The sequence below is a fragment of the Pyrgilauda ruficollis genome, unplaced genomic scaffold, assembly GCF_017590135.1.
Source record: "Pyrgilauda ruficollis isolate IOZ18807 unplaced genomic scaffold, ASM1759013v1 scaffold37, whole genome shotgun sequence".
NCBI lineage: Eukaryota > Metazoa > Chordata > Aves > Passeriformes > Passeridae > Pyrgilauda > Pyrgilauda ruficollis.
In genome coordinates, this window is record NW_024525156.1 from 6372425 (window position 1) to 6393913 (window position 21489).

Genomic DNA, 21489 nt, shown 5'->3' on the forward strand with positions numbered 1-21489 from the left:
GAAGGACTATCCCCCATTATCCTAGATTTGAACCTGACGCAGTTATTTCTGCTGTTTTGGGTGACAATGAAAAACTGTAGAGCTTTTTCATTATTTGCCCTTGCCGGGCCTGTTGACCTAATTAAAGGGGAGCAGGACAGTGCTTAGTCTGTATTACAAGAACAACTTCTGATGGGATACTGCTTCCCTATCTTCAGTTACACAAAAGTTGGCCGCTGAGTCTCTGGCCACTTCTCTAGGTTCTCACACAGGACCCATTAGACTGTAAGATCAAACATTTTATGTGATAGAGATAAGTGGGACCTTAGAATGAGACCTAGAGGTGTTCATGCCATTTTCTTTCTACTGTTCAGAAGCCCAGCTGACTGCCTGAAACACCATTTTTCTCAGATATTTCATGGATGAGAAAAATCCCTCCAAATCCAGACAGGTGTACTTAGGCAATAGGAAAGTTCAGATGTAGAAGAGCTGATATAATTCTGAAAGTGCTTGATCTTGAATTTGATACTAAAAAAAAGAATTCAGTTTTACCAATGCTAGTTTTCCTCCTAAATCTCTTCACATGAGAGTGTTATTTAATAAGAAATGACTGAGGTTGAAAACCTTTTCTAACCTCTGTAACTACCAGGTCTGCTTGTCGCAAATGTATTTGAGGAAACATAGAGCAAAAAGCAACATGCAAGTAGCTAAGGCACATGAAGAGTCAACATCTCCTTGACACAAGGCTTTTACACCGCAGTGGAAAAAGTACTGAACATTTAAACATTTATCAGGTTAAATTCTCAGCTAACTTATTTATACAACACTAGAAACCAGGGAATCCAGATGTTGCTATACAGGTGCTATAAAACATCATGGTTTAATTACTCCTTTACTAACTTAAATAGTATCTTTCTTTTCACTGATGAAGGGTAAGGAGCAACAGTTATTAATGTATGACAATATGTTTAATTTTGTAAATCAACATCCTTAACTTCTTGATGACAGCCTGTTCTCATTCAGGTATCTGTTTACTGTTTTGCCCAGCTCAACTATCAAGCACTAAAAATGAAGTGCAATAAAAACTGACACAAATTTAAAAATTGCAGGATATATTATGTCTTCACCTTCTTCTGAACAAATGCCTGATTAGTGCTCTCTGGAATCTTCTGCATTGTGAATTTATGTTAATTTAACATTCCAGTGACTAAGATACTTTATATGTCAATTAAAAATTCAATTAAAAAAACCAGTGTCTCTCACTGTCAGTAGATGCATGTGTGAGAAATTCAGAAATGCTCACATCTAAAAATAAGAGAAAGCTGCATGTAGGCACTCTTAAGGGGGATGAAAGCTGCATATTTGATTTAATCATCTCCCAGCACATCCCCACATTCCCCATCAATGTACATTACTAGGACTTGGCTGTTGTTCTTGTAACTACAAAACTCTTGGATTTATTACTAATTCTGAAAGAGAATGCAACCATGCTTTAAGATAGGAGGACCCCGTGTAGCTGTTAACACACCAGAAGAGCCATGTTCTGCTTTGAGAATGCAAATACTTGATTCTGATGCATCTTCAGCCTCACAGCTGAAAAGCAATCTTTCCAAACTTTGATATCACACTTTGAAATAACATATCTGACCTTTTTTTGAGTGTAAAATTAGGCAAGGTGACCCTCTGAGGCTTCTTTGAACATGAATTATTCTGCAAATCTAACAATTCATTAGAGTTGTGAACTCCTGATATATCATTCAGTCAAACTTTCTGAAGTTTAGCAGCAAAACTTTGAAACAAACACCAAGCACCCAAACAGACTCACATTGCTATGAGATCAAAAGACATACACTGACAATTTAAACACTTCTTAGATGGTTTTCATCACTAAACAACAGTGATATGGCAATACGGGGTAACTTCCATCTTAACACGTTTTAGACAAAATAAATCACTTTCTGTGAGTCTCTCAGTCACCTATAAGGGCATCCAATACAGGTATCTTATCTTGGACAATGAACTTCTAGACACCTAGCAAAAGTAAGCAGTTTCCAGCACCCATTAGGTAATAATTTAATTGATGTGCTATTGTTGAATTTTGCATGTATAACTGCATCACTGACAAACAGTGAAAAGAGGATAATTCAGTACTGACACACAGCCCCTAACTCAGGAATGATTATTTAAAAATGACCCTTGCTACAGGCCCTGTTTCGAAACCTAATTCAAAACCTTGTGAAGGCAGAACAAATCATACCACTACCTTTACTTATCTGAATTAAGCTTTTACAACGATGCCACAAGAAGAAAATTTTAATTATTACAACACTTCAACTTATCCCACGAAACTCTGTAGAATCTAGAGCCCTGAAGAGACACCTGGATTCTCTAAACATTTTAAGGGCATAGATATGCAAGGACTTGTTTTCTACACCGTACAAGAAGTCAACAAAAACTTTTAAGTGGAACTGTCCTCTTTTTTCCCAAGGGATTAAAATACTACCAGTCTCTAAAAAAGGGAAAAAAATATTTTATTTAACTGCAAAAGTGCAGACCAAGAGGGCAAGAGAAAGAATGGTTTTTTCAATTACTATTACAATATTCCTCTTAATCAACACTGAGCCAGAATGGCATTAGAAACCACTGTCAGGATAAAATGAAAGTTGCAGAAAGACTTAAAGCAGAAAACTGTGCATTGAAGTTTTATACGTTTTACCTCCTTTCTCTCCAAAGCCCGTACTCTGTGGACTTACCACTGAACAGTAATAATACAAATTCCAAACTTTCCTTCAAGAGGAAAAATCCCATATTGTACATATTTTGCAGTACATGAATAGCGACAAATTTCTCATTTGGGATAGCTAGAAAAATCAGCGTAACTTGTTTGAAAGACCACCTATTGCACTTTAAAATACCACAGTTAATTGCCATTTAAAATAAAATGTAAATGCCGTTTACAGGAACAAGGAAAACTCAAATTTTGGGGTTAGTCATCCTCCAAAAATTTCAGACAGGAATAGTCTGTACCTCCCTGTTTAGGCAGAATAACAAGTCACATCGTTTTTCAATTAACTGTACAATGCATAATCTCTTTTGTTAAAGAGGTTGTGGATAGCAGTAGAGAGGAAAATGCTGTCTGTCTTTCAGATAAAAGAAAGATGAAGCTGGCTTGTTTCCCAGGACTGAATGGGGAATCCTGATTTGGAAACCTTCTCACATGCAGAGTGGGTAGAGAAGGGAGGCTGCTGCACCAGTGCTGGCTGGGAGACTCCTGAGGACACAAGTGTACAGCGCAGGCTCAGGTAACGCACAGAAAGTTCCCTCAAAGTCCAGAGTACTGTGTGGAAGGTGTTTGAACCAGAAAGCCACTGAAGGTTGCTGGGGCAGACTGCAAGGAAACAATTCATCCTGTAAAGATGATGTTTACAGGAGATGGTTTTACTTTCAAGCCTTTCTGACCCATCCAGCTGATCCAAGCTCCTTCTAATTAAAGAAAAGAAACATACTGAGTTAGCAATTTCTGATACCATGCCAACAAAATGTGGCTTTAGAAAATGGAAGTCTGTAGGTGCACTCACTGTAGGGAAGACAGTGGGACAGCTTTGGTGTGAGGAGCTGGCCTGACCGGCACTGCCAGAAGCAAGAGGTCTGCAGGTAATCCTCAAGTTATAAACTGCATTCCCAGCAGAAAGAGAACAATGTCATATCCTCAAGCTAAGGCACCAGTATAGTTCTCAGGAACATAGAATGGTGGGTTTGTTATTATACTTTCCCTTACTCACCTTTTTTTTTTTTTTTTAAGAGAAAGGGACAGATGAAGAAGAGGGAAAGAACATGGGAATGACATAACTGCACAAAGGTCACCAACATAGCTTTCAGAGGACTTGTGGGACAAAAGTGATTTTCTTCTGCCTGAGTGAACAGTCAAAAGCAAATAAAAGTGATTTTTGTCAGCTCAGTGACATCTACTGTGGGTGGGGGGAGAAGCTAATGGACCTATGGAGAAGTTTAGTAGAGACAGAACCTGCTTCAAGGAAGGAAAAGAAGCCTTCCAAAACGCTGAGCACATGAATAGAAGTGGAAAAATGTGGTACCAGAGGGACACAGGGATGCTGTGCAGCCTAGATCAGTGAAACTAAGGAAGAACAAAACAGGCAATACCAGTAGTGGATCTTTCCCTCAGCGGGGAGAGAGAAAAGGCTGAGAAACACCCTTGGGTGCTCTCTTGGGAAGCAACAAAGACTGTGTACTATTTTATGCAAACAAGGGTCCTGGAAGTCAAGAGAAAATTAATGTAGTCTAACCTGTGACCAGGAATGCACCTGGGCAGTGTGTTCAAGGAGAGAAAACTGGGTGTTGCGGTACTAAGCAGGACAGATTTATCATGTTTTTGAGTGCAGTTGAATTTTGGGAAGGAGGAGGATGAATATATCTGCTGTCTCGGCCAAGGGACACACGGCACAATGCAAAAGCAATGAAGAAAGAGAAAGGAGAACATCCTTTTAAAGACATGGAGCATGCCTGAAATGGAACCCAGGAAGAAAATCTCAAAATAAATAAAGAAAATGTTGCTATGGGGATGGCTCAGATTAATTACAAGAGAAGCCTCTCACCAACCTGTAGCAATATAACATCATAGCTGATAGATCTGTGTGAAAAACAAAACGGATTGGTCAATTCAATAAAGTCTAGTATGAAACTTCTAGCCACTGAGAAAAGGGTCTTTCTGTTTGTTTTGTAGCACAGTACAGGTGAGTCTGGATTTTAGCAAGCTTTCTAATATATTTTCCACGTTCCTCAACACTGATTTATGGGCTGCTTGGCAGCAGCAGAATTAAATATATCATTCTCTGGCACATTTCAGTAAAAAAATGTCAGCTGGGAATGGAATGACACCACCACTGAAAAGAAAGCTTTATAAAGGCATTAAAAACCCCCCAACCAACTCATTTCTAGCTAGGTAACTTTACTCTATATACAGTTGGAAAATTCTCCTTTAGGAAAGGTCATTTTACGGGGAAAATTCCAGCTTGTGAGGAAGAGTGTGTCACCACAAGAACTTGATGCACTAACAAAAATCAGAAAGAGAAAAGACAAATAGCATGTTGACTTTGCCTAGGCAGGAGGGTGCTTGAGGAACTACCCTGACAAAGCACAAGCTCCTTTTGAGGCTTCCTTTGCATAACAACAGCTAAGGCATCCTGCAATACATATACAATACACGGAAATGCAATATCACAAAAATGGATGGACTACAACATGAGTTGAAATCCTTGACCATTGCTGATGTTTAGCCTTTCTAAAAACCAGCTCTATGATAGGCCCTATTTGCTAAGAAATACTAGAGAACAAGAGCAGTAATGACCGCTATTACTGTTTCTTTGAAGTTCAATGATGAAAGCCAAAGAAATGAACATACAAAGATCACAGCTGAAATGGTTCAAGGATTATAATCATAACTCCCCTGTCATATTGGCATGTTTGGACTGTTTTTAAGCTGCAGCAAATTACTATTGCAATTATGAAGTACAATATCTCAGAATAACCCTACAAATAACATAAAGCAGAGCAGCACTCTACAGTTATTATTAGCTGGCTACATAAATAAACACATTAGGTTATTATATTCAACAGACTCTTCCCACATTTTTTACCTTTTATCTATTTTTATCTTTGCTTTTATGATGTGTTATTTAAGAATTTCATAAAATACTAAAATGCCGAGGTTGTGCAAATTTACTGTCCATAATTTTACCAGTATTTTGAATGGCACACCAGAGTAAAACAGCTCAATTCTAAATGTATAGTGTTACATTTCTAAATGAAATTTGCAGATCCGGGAACATTAGTACAATAAGACTCCTCCCAATATGAGAGGAGTGACTGCCTTGTTTTAACAACTTGCAGAGCAATGCTGTAAAGAAGCATTAACCCTAAGATAGCACTGGATGCAAATAATAAACATTATGACCATAGTATCGATTTATATAATTCTGTAATTAAAAGCAGAGAAGAAATATGCTGTAATGATAACAAATCAACAAGTTAGGAAAATTAACCGAAAATAAGCTCTTAATGTACAAAAGTAGAAATAATTTGGTTATGATTGTTGAAATAGTTAAAAATCAAGGAAGTGATTATTTTTCAAAGACAGAATATGAAAATAAAAGCTCAATGACCCACAGTGTTTGGATGAATTTCAGCTAAACAACCCCACCAAAAGCCTGAACAAAATAAAACCCCTAGATGTGTGCTTCCTGTACAATCAGAATTCAGGGGCAATATTGATTTAAATGAATTCTTGTCCTTTTCCTTAACAGTGTATTTGTTTGTGAATAGAAGCAAGAGTCTCCCAGTTCTCTTGCTGGAGCTACTAATCTGTCCAGTAAATTCCTGTAACCTTCTTAAAATTTTTATGACTTGTTACTTCATGACTCCAAAATTACTTGCAATAGATAATCTGAGGATCAGGAGGGGATACTCTGCTTGGATCCTTGATCTGGAAGATGGAAGCACTACTGCCAGCCTAAGAATGAAATGCTAAAGTAGAACAAAGCCATTGCTTTTCTTACAGAGATTACAGCCTGAGAGATCAAGAAACATTGCATAATGTTTAATTAATTTAACAATTCCTTGATATATGCTAGCAAGCTGTCCCATAAAATCTGAATATGACACACTAGAGAAAGAATTAAAGAAATTGTTCTAGAAATGTGAGAATAATTTTCATTGCGCTCATTCTGCTACAAACTGGAAAAAAAAAATCCCCAAACCCACAATATATATAGACTGTTTGGAAAGAACATACCTATTAACTCTTTATTTCTGACATCTAAGGCCATGTTTCGTAAAGCTGTAGCAACTGCACACACCACCCGGTCATTGTCTATCCGGAGCAGCTCCACCAGGATGGGCAATCCTTTCTCTTTGCGGACGGCAGCGCGGATGTACACTGACCACTGCGAACACACAGGGGAGAGAGAGAGGGAACAAAGTGAGGAATCCACCACAGGCAGTGAGGCATCTGAGCTCACAGCAGAGTAAGGGCTAACAGAAGCATCTGGATGCAAAATTCAAAGGAGTGGAAATAATTGCATTGATGATGCTAGGCAACCACTTGATTTGGTAATCAGCACTCTTTTTTTTTATGGGGACAGAGAAATTAAATGATGAATTGACTTCTCTCTCAGCACACCTGGTTACATTTTCATGGCCCAAGTCTGCAGAAAACTTACTCTTCACCAGCGTTTTGTATGCAACATCTAATGATGCTTGTTTACTGTTAAACTAACAATATTTATTTTACAAAATATGTATTTGTATTACAATGCAAGTTCAAGAGGTCTGAGTATTCTTTGTTGTTACCATAAGAATGATTCAGTCTACAAACATGAAAACACTATTATAATTTCTCTTGTGTTTGTTAACTTGTTCAGAAGGAAAAGTGAGGATAACTATATTGATCCTAACTGGAATACTATTGTACATTGAAGTGTTAGCCATTCCCTCAAGAGCTGACCTGAGGGCAGTGTGTGCCTGTGCTGTGCCTGGCTGCAGGAATCACGAGGCTGCAGGACAAACCCAGTGGCTGATTCTATCAGAGAAGCCTGTAGGCATCTCCCACTTGACAGCTGGTCATGGCACCACTGGCATGGCCTTGTCTTTGTATCAAAGCGAGCAGTATGTTCTCATGTAAACATCCTTTTCATTTGACAGCAGAAATGATGAATGGAGTTGTTTACTTCTAAAAACCCTTCAGGAGCTCTAAAGGTTATCATGCCAGTGAACAATGGATCTGTGCAGTGTGCTGTGAGTAGGAGATCCATCCAGGGAACTTGGGGCTCCCACCCCATAAAGGGGTGAAAGATCTAGATGGCTCTTCTCTTTTGACAAAGACATCCCACTGCAAAGAATAATTACATTGCAATAGCATTACTCCACAGCCAGGCAGAGTAAAAAAAAAAAAAAAAAATGGTTAGCACATTCACTGTCAGCAGACCATGCTTAACCCCTGCATATGGCCTCTACTTACCACAGCTGAAGAGCTCACTTTAAAAGCACCTATTTATAGAAGATATATGCCCTGAATAGCAAAACCCAGAATATGTATTTATGATAAAAACAGTAGATGTGGAGATAGACAAGAACTACAGTGCTGCAATGTCTGTAGTGCAAATTCATTCCAGGTGATATGATCAGGGGAAACTGGGAAAAAAGAAAACAAAATAGAATTTAAAGAGTATTTTTTAATTAATTATTCTCTCTAGTAACTATGCATAACAAAGCCAGTTGGCTGGACTTTGCTGAAGATGAAAGTGATAATGGTTATGATAAGCTATCTCATCAGTTATGTTGGACAAGGGGTTCTCAGCATCCCTGAGTATAATAATGTATCTAAAACATAAATGTCCTGACATTTTGCGCTGCAAAGGAAACAGCTTAGGGGAGAAAAATGACAGCAGGAGTCTTTGTTAATCTTATTCTGTGTTCTCTCCTCCAGTTTCTTCTCCAGAACCAGTGTATAGGATGATCATCAGATAAAAAACTAAAAAAACTAAAACAGATCTTAAGGATCAATGAGTTTAATAGGAAGTATTTTGAAAAATACTTCCTATTAAAGTGAAAAAGTTTCTTTCATATACATTAATTTTAATGGGATATTAAATATAAAGGATGTTATGGAAATAACGAACTGGTATTTCTAACCTTCCTGGCTTAATAAATATGTATTTACCTGCCAGGTAGATTCATTCTCACCTGCAGCTGGGAAATGAGCAACACCTCCTTGCACTTAAAAAATGCTGTATTTTGTACATCTCTCACAGGGGAAGCATCTGTTTTGTCTGCTGTGATTACAAGGTGACTGCCAGCGTGAGTGTTCAAGATAGCAGTGGGAATATTTTGAGAAAGAAGTGAGCCTGTCTGGTTGAGGTGAGAGTTCAGACTAGCTGAGAGTATTCTGAAAGATGCTGTTGTTTATTGCAGAAGTACACCACAGATGTAACATCTCCAGGATGGGCTACATGGGGAACCAGTGGGGGTGTTTGTTTTGAGGGAAAAAAAAACTTATCTATGTCTATTCAATACAAGGAGAATAAAAAATAATCCTTTAGATTATTCACTATATTTTAAAAACCTCCATATTAAAACCTCAGTAAACAGTTTTCTTTGATTTTTTCTTTTAGCCACCTACCAAGAGAAAACATAAGCACTTGTTTCATAAAGCCAGGTTTACAACAGACTTCTTGGGATGTAGTATTTTCATTACTCATTCCAACCCAAAAGTTTAAGAGGAACAAATTAGGGAATGTTTTGCTTTTAAGCCTAGGGAGAGTAGGAGACATTGTAGGAGAAACACTGAAATAACTCAGTATGAAAAAAAAGAGAAAATATAAACCTCCTTACTAAATAAATGACATGCAAGCCTTCAGGATCTGTAATGAACCAGTTAATTTGATTACAACAGTAAAAAATAGAGCTCCAAAGCTTTCACATGGGAAAGATCCAGATATTGTTTTACACATGCACATATGCACACATACATATATAAATCAATGGGAGGAGGACTACAGAAAAGTCATGTACTAAACCTCTCCTCTCCCCTGCGTACTCCTCTCCTTCCCAAGCTGTCTTTTTCCAGAGGATGTCATCCACTTTGGGAAAAGTTCACAGACTCCTCAATGTGTGATTTGCTATCATTTTATCTGCTGTTTCAAGTCATGAACCTTAGGCAGAAAGAGAGAAATGTTTTTAATTGTTTCAAGGGTCTCTAGAGAACTTTCCATGTGGAAAGTGGTATGAACTGTCTGGTTCTCTTTCCTTAAGCTGCCAATTAGGACAAGCCTCTGCAAGCAATTACGCTGCACTATGCGGATTTTAGGAAAGCTCAAATTGAGGTGCCTCAAAAGGCTATTTCATTCTTGCAGAGAATGGAGAAATTGATTCAGCCTCGTGTACACTGATGATCCTTCCATTTGCCTAAAGCCATCGTGTGGTGCCTGCATTTCCACATTGGGGGTCAACTGCTGATACGAGCTCAGTGAAGTATAAAAGTGAAGAGATGAAAAATCATAAAAAAGAAAAAGGACAAAGGGTTTGTTGCCTATCAGTAAGTAAATGAGGCACTCTGCTAATATGCTTAATCATCCTGTTACTGCACAAATCAATGGCAGTGTTAACGATCAAATAGCTGTTCAGTTTGTAAAGCAAAAGCGTTCCTGTGGGAACAGCAAACACTTCAGCGGGAACAAGCAGCTAGAAAAATAAAATAAAATCATTTTTGTTGCATCAGACTGATGCTAAATTATCAGAGACAGGCACAGGAGCCCGAGTCTGTGCATGAATACACTTCACCAATAATAGAATTTGGGGGGCATAACTACTACACATCACTTTGAAAGTACACAGTAGAGCTCTATGTCCGCTTTCATTAGTAGCTCCCTTTTTATTTTCATCACAGTAATTAGGTAGAAAAATAGAGTAAACCTGCAAATTATTTTTTTGTTTGTCAGATACCATCTGCACAAGTGAATGCCTCTAGGGATTTAAGATTATATTAGGCTGAAACTCAAGAAAAGAGTAATTACTCTAGATAAAACTAATTTATATTTTTCAGAAAAATTAAAACCACTTATTCACTTAACTCCTTTTGGTGTTTCATATGGTTTTCTTTATTTTCCTATGAAGCAGCAACACAGGAGATCAAACTGAACAATGAAGAAATTTCCATCACAAAATGAGAAAGAAGAAAACTACCAAAATAAATTCCCCCCACAAAATGCAAGAAATACAGCAACTGTATACACTTGACATTTTGAACAGATTCACTTTCCTGCCATTGACATCAGTGCTCCCGAAGTATCTGCAGAATATTTCATCCCTTACTTCAGCTTTGACTAGAATTTGGACTGTACTGGTACAGTTCAACACTGTGATCCAATGACTACTGAGTTACTGAATACTAAAGAGAACTACTCAGACGTAAACTACAACATGAAAGCTAAATCAGGGGAGCAGGCATGACATAGCAAACTAAATTACTCAGCAAACTAGAGCACCAGGAAGATTAGAGAGACTTGAGGTCTGCTAGGAAAGGCTTAGAAAGAGTCCATGCTAACAGTAGTAAAATAGCAGACCATGAAAGAGAACTGCATGTTGAATAATCAAAAATCAATGAATAATTAAAGATGAATGTTCCTCTCTGTCTGATCAGACTCAATGTAATATACTTATCAAAAAAAAAATTTTTTTAAATTTAAAAATTACAGATGTACTTTAACCAATTAACTCTATTGGGATCCCTAAGAAGTCACATGAACCTGACAGAGAGCAAAGCTCTGAAATCTTGGTTAACTTTCTGCAGTTTCTGAAGAGAGCAGAAAGAGACTTCCCAAGGACTTTCTGCCCCCTGATTGCAGTGTTCTGTTCTCAGAAATTATCCTATCTGGTATACTACCAGCAAGTCCTCTATATCTTTGTGCTGGGACGAGAGGAAAGTATTAACTGGTTGCTCTTCTCTTGCTCCACAACCTTAGTCAAGCTTAAAGAGAAAAGAAAAAAGATACAGTGGGTAAAGATACAAAGTTAATAAATAAATGAGACAAAAATAAAACAGTGTTAACAGAAGTTATCTTAAACAGGAAGGCAAAACTGATAAGGAACTGCCCTCCCACCTCATTCTTGGTTCTCCAGTACAAGTAGGTATTGTGTTTCCAAAATGATCTGAGAACTTTTACTATCAGTTTTCCAAATATTGTAATCAATATAATTAACAAAGAAAAGATTTGGGACAAAAGTGACACATCTCATGGGAAGAAAACTGCTTATAGTAAGGCATTACCTTGAACAAGAAGCCACTATGAACTACTGTGCTCCCATTCCACATAGAGATGGCCATGCAATTTCCTCCTGATGTCTGTGATATAAGTGTTTGCAGCAGCAGGTCTTGCTTTTTAAATACCGTCCTGTCCCTTCAATTTTGTCTTCTGTCCACTAGAGCCAATACATCTCCCTTTAACAATTGATGCTGCCTCATTTATGAGGTGTTTCTACCCAGGTAAGAATTCCTGACAGAATAAAGCATTGGTTATTAAAAAAACTAACTTTGTTGATTACGTAGTATGTTGTAAGTGGTCTTCTGCATCCTATCACATAAAGATTCATAATACTACTATTTTGGAGAAAATGAAAGACTTTTCACTGCAATCCAAGAAAACTTTCTCCTGGAATAGCCTGATGAAACTTTGAAGGGTTAATACATAAATAACTAGAGTAATCAGAAAAGTCTGGCAAGGAACCCACAGTATGTCCTTGCCTGATAAGAGAAGATTGATAACCTAGATGTCTGCTGCTTTAAAAAATAATTACTCATTATCTTCAAGAGTCTGAATTGTAAGGAGCTTGAAACTCTTTCTCATACTACTCTTTGAAGCAGCTGCACTGACCTTGTGTCTAAAATGGTCCCTTTTATGTTTTCCGTTTCCTTATCTAATAATTTACTTAATGGAGCTCTTGCTCCTATGAGAGTCAGATTTCCCTTGCACGGAATTAAAAAAATAATGCCGTTGCTTGTCTAAGGAACAAAGACTGAGATAGCATCTAGCCTATCTCAAGAGATCAGGCCAATGACCCATAAACACCATTCACATGGGTATTGTACCTGTATATTAGGGATCAAAGGCAGGGACATTCAGCAGTCTAACCAAAGAGCTCCTCATTCCCTGCTGAGCATGATCAAACATGGAACAGAAAGGAGAGGTGATAGAAAGATAGGAATGCGATAATTTCATGAGACTGATACTAACCTCAACAGAGCAGCACTTGCTCCTCACATTACAAAGGATAAGAAAGGAGGAGGCTCAGCGGAACTGCTACCTTGGACTTGCAGAGGACAAACTCTGGGCTGTGAGGGAGATTGGTTCACAGAGTACCTTGGGAGACAGTACTGAAGGGCAAAGAAGTCCAGGAAGGCTAGACATTGTTCAAGTAGGAAATCTTAAAAGCTTGTTCCAGTTGCTGAGAGGAACAAGTCATCCCTGTAGGTTAAAAGATGAGCCAGTGGGGAAAAGCAGCAGCCTGGCTGAACAAAGCTGGAGCTCAGGAAAAATTGAACAGAGTTTTTCTCTGTCCTTCAGAAGAAGAGAGTACAGGAGGACTACATGGATGTTCTGAGACGTCAAGGAGAAAATCAGAAGGGCCAAAGTCCAGCTAGAACTTAGTCTGGCTACTGCTGTAAAAGACAATAAAAATGTTTCCATAAATACAGCACCAACAAAAAGAAGGCTAAGGAGAATCTCAATCCTTTATTGGATGCGGGGAGAAACACAGTGACAGGGGACACAGAGTACCTTGGGAGACAGTACTGAAGGGCAAAGAAGTCCAGGAAGGCTAGACATTGTTCAAGTAGGAAATCTTAAAAGCTTGTTCCAGTTGCTGAGAGGAACAAGTCATCCCTGTAGGTTAAAAGATGAGCCAGTGGGGAAAAGCAGCAGCCTGGCTGAACAAAGCTGGAGCTCAGGAAAAATTGAACAGAGTTTTTCTCTGTCCTTCAGAAGAAGAGAGTACAGGAGGACTACATGGATGTTCTGAGACGTCAAGGAGAAAATCAGAAGGGCCAAAGTCCAGCTAGAACTTAGTCTGGCTACTGCTGTAAAAGACAATAAAAATGTTTCCATAAATACAGCACCAACAAAAAGAAGGCTAAGGAGAATCTCAATCCTTTATTGGATGCGGGGAGAAACACAGTGACAGGGGATGAGGAAAAGGCTGAGGTACCTAATGCATCTTGTCCTTGGATCACAACCCTAGGCAGTGCCACAGGCTGGGGACAGAGTGGCTGGAAAGCAGCCCAGTAAAAAAGAACCTGGGGGTGCTTCTTGGCAGTGCTGAACATGATCTAGCGTGTGCCCAGGTGGCCAAGAAGGCCAAGAGCATCCTGGCCTGTATCAGCAATAGTGTGGAAAAGGAAGTTGGCCATCCTCTCATTAAAGCAGATGAGGGAGTTCATAAAGCCTGTAAAGGAACTGAGACAGAAGACTGGGTGCACAGAAGGGACTAAGCAAGGCCCAGAGCAGGTGTGCTATCTGTTCCAATGTAAGCCAGAAGAAATATAGTAAATCTTTTTTCCTGGTTTTAAAAGACAGGTCTTGCCTATGTAAGTCATGATAGTATTTTTTTTAAAGGATCATACAAATGAAGAATTTATTTTTAATGGTTTGGCAAAACTAGGGAAATGCCACTTGTGGTGACAACACTGCACTGCCAACTGCACGTAATAGCACAGGTAATGTAGGGCCAGAGGCAATGGGCAACAACTGAAACACAGCACTTTTGCAGAACAGCAGGAATTGCTTCTTCACATGTGAGGGGGACTGAACACTAGCACAGGTTGCCCAGAGAGCTCGTAAAGTCTCCAGTCTTGAAGACATTCAGGAAAACATCTGAACATGGTCCCAGGCAACTGCCTCTAGGTGGCCTTGCTTAAGCAGGGGGTTGGACCAGATGACCTACAGAGCTCCCTGCCAACCTGAGCTCTTTTGTGATTCTATGAGTTCAGAGCAACAGGTCTTGCAATATTGGAAGAATGTCTGGCAGATAAACTGATATCAACCCAAATTCAGCTGTCAGATACATACACACAGACACAGTAATCCTAATATTTCCTTTCTTCCTGAGAGGGTAATTTTATTCAGAAGGGACGTAACCTTGGATGCTTGACACTGTTAACTCGAGGACATTTTGCATATAACTTTTTACAGGCTCAGGAGATATAATGTGTTAATAGCCAGTTGACCAAGGTGAAAACTAAAAAGAACTTGCCACTTTTATTTTTACCATCTGAGGAGGAGTACTAATGCCAGACTACATATAAAAAGATAATCTTTTACAGGATCACTCTTGTAATTTTAAACCATGTAATTTTTTCAATACAAGGCATTAAAATAAAAAAAAATATATGAGGTTGCAGAAAGAACTTCTGGTTTGAAGAGTTATAACGGGAGAGATTTCTTAATAAGCAGGCAATTGTCTTCAGAATAGAGCTGAGAGAGTCAGAAAGTCTCCTTTTTACTTATTCTACATTTTTGCACAAATTTGGTTAAACACAAATTAAGTGGCAAAGAAAAATAACAGAGCTCCCAGTGAAAGTTAATACCTAATGGGAAATCAAGAGTTTGCACTGCTTCCAAAGGCATGTCTCAAATCTTATTTGTTCAGGGAAAACTCCAGCTAAGATTGATGAGGAAAGTCTTTCCCTACTTTTATTATTTCATATTTCTAAGCAGCTTTAATATTCAAATTCACATCAAGTATAATTAAAAAAAGCCTATTATTTGAAAAAAAAAAAAAAAACAACTTAGAGAGGCAATAAGAGGAAGCAAAGCCTAACCCAATGGCCACACTTTTCACGTGTTGCTCCTTGTGCCTGCGGGATGTTCAGGATATCATGGAACTACCGTGGTTATGATCTGATGGGATAAAATGTTTTGGGAAGCAATGACTTCTCTAAAACAGCAACCCTTCCAGTCCCATGTAGCAGCTGAGCTCATCAGAAGGCGGTAGGTGGGTGCAGATCCAGGGCTGACAAACTGCCCCAGTGCTGCACTGTGCTTGGAGTGTGTATTACTGGCAGCCACCAGCCCTGCCAGGAGCGGGACACGCAGTGACCCCTGGCTGGTGTCACACATCGTTGTGCAAGGCAGCAGTTGGACCTTAGGCAGTGTGATAGCCTGGCAGCGATGTGGAAAATGTTAATTTGTCCAGTCTTTCCAAAAGACTTACACATTGGCTGTCTCCATAGATATTACACCAGGAGGGCCGATCCTATCTTTCATAGATGCATCAAGCAAGCACAAGAACAAAAAAAGATATCTCTGTGCGGATATGCATGTAATTTTCCGTGACAAAGATGGCTCTTCTCCTTCAGATTCCAATACCAGTGTCCTCCTTAAGTGATGACATCTTGATGCAGAACAGTGAGATGAACAAATGTCTGTGTTTATCTGAAACAGTCTCTTCCAAAATGAGTTCTGCTTTGTATATAAGCTGTCAATCTTTTTCAAAACTAGAATATACAGCGAAGTCAAGATACGCAGTCATAAATTATGCCAGATTAAATTTTAACATTGAAAATATTCTTTCTCATACCTCAAAATCAGTATCCTGATTTATTAATAAATCTTCATTTAGATCTCTTAATGTATTTGCCACCAAGATGCTCCTTTTTCTGGTACAGACTGTGCTTGCTGTAACAATAACTGCACTGACCAAATATTTCATTAGTCATTATAATAAATTCCCAAGTTTTACTCTGCAGATGAGTAATATATGTCAAGACTTTAGTCCTAAGCGTTTCATTCTGACACAGAAGAATTGTCTGTAAATATAAGCATGTCCCACTTTTTTTTCATGTTAGTATTTGGCTTTAGAGGAATTTAGTACTGCAACTGAAGCAGTACTAAAATTGTCCTACAGATTATGTTTCACCATGTGCATGTGTTGATTTTATGTGTATGTATCCCTGAGAAACTATACACCCTGAAATAATGAAAACTTTCAGCCTTTCTGAGCTATTAATCCTTAAAGTTACATACTGCTGCTTTCTTTTTGTGCCTGAAATTCTCCAAAGCAGTCTAGGGGATTTAGACACATATCGTCTGTTAATTCTAGTGGTAGACATTTATCTAAATCCCCTACATAACTTTTTATTTTTTAAAAATTACTCAGGCTTCATTTTATCTGCTCACTTTCTCTCTGTAATAGCACTGGCTAAGCACTGCCTGTGTTAAAAATATTACCTCTTGGCCACCCAAGAGGATTAGACAGCTTTGTACCAGAGGAACCAAAAGGGTGAAACAGCTAAGAAAGAATTGTGCAATTGTATCAACTGCATTGTATTTTTTCCAGAAGAGACTATAACTTCAGTAGTGTGTGAGCACACCTGCTAGGCTGGGTGCTTCATATAGTCTGTGATTCTTCTGTCATTAAAATAATGCTAATTGGAAAAAGCCCACAACTGCTATTGCTATTAATATTAATAGCAACATTGTTTATCTTCATACAGTTTGCTCTTCTCTCTTTCAGTTATGAGTTTCAGTAATCATAAAGTTCATGAAAGAATTCAAGTAAAAAAAAATAAATTTCCATTCTTTATACAATTACCATTTGTTGGAGGAACTAAAATATTAAAATCTCCCTTAGGAATAACCTCTTCTTTTAAGAGTTTTCTATCTTCTATTTCAGTCATTTTATGTCTGGACTGCAGCAGCGGAAAGGAGAGGTCAAAAGGTGGAAACATCAATGCTTATGTAATCCCCAAAGAGGATTACTCCCCTCACAAAAATGGCTAGTATGACATGTGAAATTAAGGATATTCATTGTGTCTCTGCACATCCCTTGTAATAGAATTGGTGGATCTTTAGAAAAATAGAGCAATATGAGAACAACCCAGCTTTTCCCATGGTATCAGCACAGATAGTATTAAAGTCCAGAACCAGTTTTTCTAAGCCAGCACTCGACAAAGAGCTCTGCAGACCCTCCCTTCCTCTCACTGTACACTTTTGCCAAGTAAAGGATGACAGGTATACAGATTTATTAGAACTGGGAGAAGGGACACCACTTGGATTTTAGCACTTCTATTAGTCCTGGCAAACATGCATGTGTTGTTTTCTCATCTGGACCATGGCTACACCCATTCCCAGATGGATAGAACACATTTATTGCATTTTGCTGCCAGCATTACACCATCTGAAGCAGTCTACAAAACGAGAATAATAAAACCATAATGATTTTCAGGCACAGTGCTACATAGGACAAAAAATCACTGAAAAGATACTTTGTTAAATCATTTTACATGCCACTGAATGCAACAGTCAACCACATATTATAAGTCTAGTGGAACACCATTATAAAAAAAACCCCAAAAACATAATATCACTTGGAAGAGCTAGTGAGTGTGCCAACCCAACTTCCAATAAAACTTTATGTGAAAAAGAAAACAATTTCTTAGTGTCAGTGCTAATATTTCAAAATGAATACCTAATTAAACTGGTATTTACATATCACATACGAATGCCCAACTGCTTAAAACCCAACAGGATACCTTCTGAGACATAACTTTGATCAGTGCATTTCCCTGTACATGACTGTTTTCATTTTAAATGAGAAAAATTCCTGCTGAGAGTTAATTTAAAATCAATGCAATACAGTTACACCATAGGATTACACAGTTAGTACTTTCACCCAATTAAACCAGTTTACCACCAGGAAAGTTGCCCTAAAAAGTAAACAAAGTTCAATGTTGAATTTTACTGAACTGTGCTAAATTTGCAAGCATTTTCTTAAATTTTTTACTTGACATACTGCAAATAATATGTAAAAGAAAAATGGTGCTTTTGAATATAATTGAAAAATAAGATTAGCTGGAGTAGAGTGCCTTGATTGCACATTTCCTCACTCATTGTATATAATTAATCATATTATGAATGTATTTTAATAATGCCTTATTTAAAAAAAAAGTAGATGCTAAGATTACTTGCGTTGGTGTCAATATCGTTTATATCCTGCTCTGCCGTGCCCTGCCTTTTCCTAAGGGACAGAATGTCAACCAGTTTCTGCAGTGACAAAACAACATGGTTTCATTTGGTTGCCACTGGTGGCATTTTTGGTTCATTTTTCATGGCTCTGTCAACCCAGGTTCATAAAGAACTACTTCTTCTCATTCTCCGTATTTGGATATTGGTTTTCAGTAGCAATTTTTCATACTTGACTTGACCGATGCGATCTTTGCTGCTGTATGCTGACATTTGCTATGATAAGACTACTTAGGATTTGAAATACTATCTCAGATTTGACTTCAGATAGTTCTATGAGAACAGAAGGTTATCCCACTACCAGAAGCAATTAGATACATTGATATCACCAACCTGCTGTCAGCTGTAGGGTGCTTTCAGAACTGAAGAGGAAATATGTATTGGGTTAATATTCCTACCTTCCAACTCCCAGCAGCCAAGTTCTGCAGTGCCCCTGCTGCCCCCTCCAGCGTGTCTGGATTTGAGCACTCAGAAAGAAGTGTGAGGTAGGGTTTGACTATTGAAGGGTGCCACAGCATCTGGATTCCTTTGGGTGGTTCTGCACAGTCTGGGAGAGGTCCTACGCCATCCCACTGTTGGAAAGCACAAATCAGATTGTCAGCAAGGAACAGCGGAATACATTTGAGAATTGCCTCAGTTGAAACTATAACATCTGTGAAGGCATCTGCCCATAAACATATGTTCTCAATTTTTGCACATCACGTGATTCTTCATGGAGGGACCAAATTTCCTACTCAGCATTCCATATAGACAAGCTATAAGATTGGGTGAAATCCCAATGTTTTAGCTAGCTGACATCACAAAAACACTTTTCACAGTATGTATTTTTTTGTGTGTGGGAACAGAAGCCCAATGAACGTTATCTTAAGAGGCAAATCCAGAACTTGCATGGGGAGAAGAGATGTTCTTTTTACATCCTTCTCAGTTCTCCACATTCTCTCTCTTCCCATGAGAGGAAAAACAACACAAAATGCTACTATGGAGAACAAAATCATTCAAGGCCATGAGCCCTCCATCCCATGAAAGGCAGAAGTGACAAATCTTCTTCAATGGCACAACTTCTGGCTTCTCACAATGGGAGTGCAGGAATTATTCAGCCAGCCAGCTGTGTGGTCTGAGACTCCAGTGCAATTGGTAGAACCAGCGCTCACAAAACACGCTGTTCCTCTCATCACATGCAGAGTTTTGCCATGAAAAACAATCCAAGTCTGATATCCAAAATGTGTGATATTTAAACCTGAACAACTGGTAGGTTACTGCACAAAACCCACTCCTACCAGAAATAAATACTTTATTCCAGGAGGACAGGGATTCTCCTCTCCAGTGGAGCATACAACACTTGCACCTACGTAAGAAACATCACAAAGGAAAATACACAGACTTTCTTTTTGCCTTTTAAACAAAAGTAAGATGTGGAATGCACTTTCAATAAAATTTTAAATGGAAATCTACTTATATATTTATTGTATATTTTGTTTTGTTTTGTGCAGATAAAGAGATTTTAATAATTCATTACACTACTGCAACTGTTAGGAATAAGCCTTAACTTTTTAATGAAATATATTTTCTAAGACTTCTGGTACGTCCACATTGTGTAATAGAATAAAAAGTATACCTTTTAGTACCTTGGGTGAGAGGTTACTGTGCCTATGTAAACAAAAAATCTGTAGTATAACATTAAACATCTACTAAACTGATAGCATAAGTCAAATTAACTCCTGGTTTAAATCTGCAACAGTTAATTTAACTAGTTATGAGTGTACAATAATACTTGCACTGGGAAAGACCCAGAACCTCTTGTTTTCACAGAGTATCAACCATAATTTTATTTACACTAACTTTAAAAATAAAATACGTATATTTTAAGGGACAACCAATCAGGTTTTCCCTAATAACAACTAACCCAATTTCAACAAGGTTTTGTGTGATCAATACCTTTAGGAATGAAACCTGCTATTCTTTTCTAAATTAAATCAGAACAAACACCAAAGTGGAAAGCTAGAGGAACCATTTCATACACATGAGCAGTTACCAAAAAGCAGCTCAGATGTGAAACTCACTACGCTGGACAAATGTTATCATAGATTAAAAGAACTGGCATACCAATGCCCAGTGGTGGTTGAGAAAGTAGAGGACAAATGCCTCCTGGAGAAACAATGCCTTCAAATGACACCAGTATGGGGCTGTGTCTTTGAAATTTTTAATGCATTTCTGCCTTTAAACCAATAGATTGTTTTCAGTGCATGGGACTCCGTTCTTCTTTATCCTCCTTATAAATCACCAGCCTTGCTAGAAATGAGTTCTTTTCAGCTCATAAAAAATACATTAAAGCCTGCTTCTTATTTTAAGTCTCAGAATTCAATCATTCACACTGTCAAACTTTTTTTGAAAACAAATGAGAGACATATCTTACAGGTCAAATCTGACTTCACACCAGGTTGAGGTTTTGCACCTTAGTAAATCCACTAATGAATGACTTGTGATGTCCAAGGGCACCAGTTCAAGTCTTCACTTGTGTCATTCCAACTTGCACCAATTATGCATTATGCAGGTAAAGACTGTTTGCACAGGGTATATTATATCAAGGACAAAGCACATGAAATGCATCAAATGTATCTACCCATATAAGGGGGTATATGCCTATGTGGGGGTATGATTTTTTTTTATGCTCAGCTATTTACACTTGTATGATCCCAAGGAGTACTGAAAATCAGCTGATGTAAGTAGAGCTCTATATACATGTTCATGCTGTGCTGTTACATATAAAGCACTAGAAATGATTTAGCAGATAAATTAATATTTAATGTTGTTTTGCCATTCTGCCCAGTAATGAGAAAACATTAAAAAAAAAAAAAACCAAAAAAAAGAGAGACAAATTACTGCATTTCCCTGCCCTTCTTGCAACTCACTTTCAGCATGATTG

The 21489-nt window shown here is 38.2% G+C and overlaps 1 protein-coding gene across 1 annotated transcript in view; it reads right to left on the minus strand.

Moving 5' to 3' along the window:
- The window catches only part of CTNND2 (catenin delta 2), a 522107-nt gene that overhangs the window by 62787 nt on the left and 437831 nt on the right, over nucleotides 1-21489 (minus strand). The window contains exons 14-15 of the mRNA XM_041475907.1: nucleotides 18965-19138; nucleotides 6788-6938 (exon numbers count right to left, since the gene is read on the minus strand). Of these exons, the coding sequence (XP_041331841.1) occupies nucleotides 6788-6938; nucleotides 18965-19138 (325 nt within the window). The remainder of the gene's footprint in view (nucleotides 1-6787; nucleotides 6939-18964; nucleotides 19139-21489) is intronic.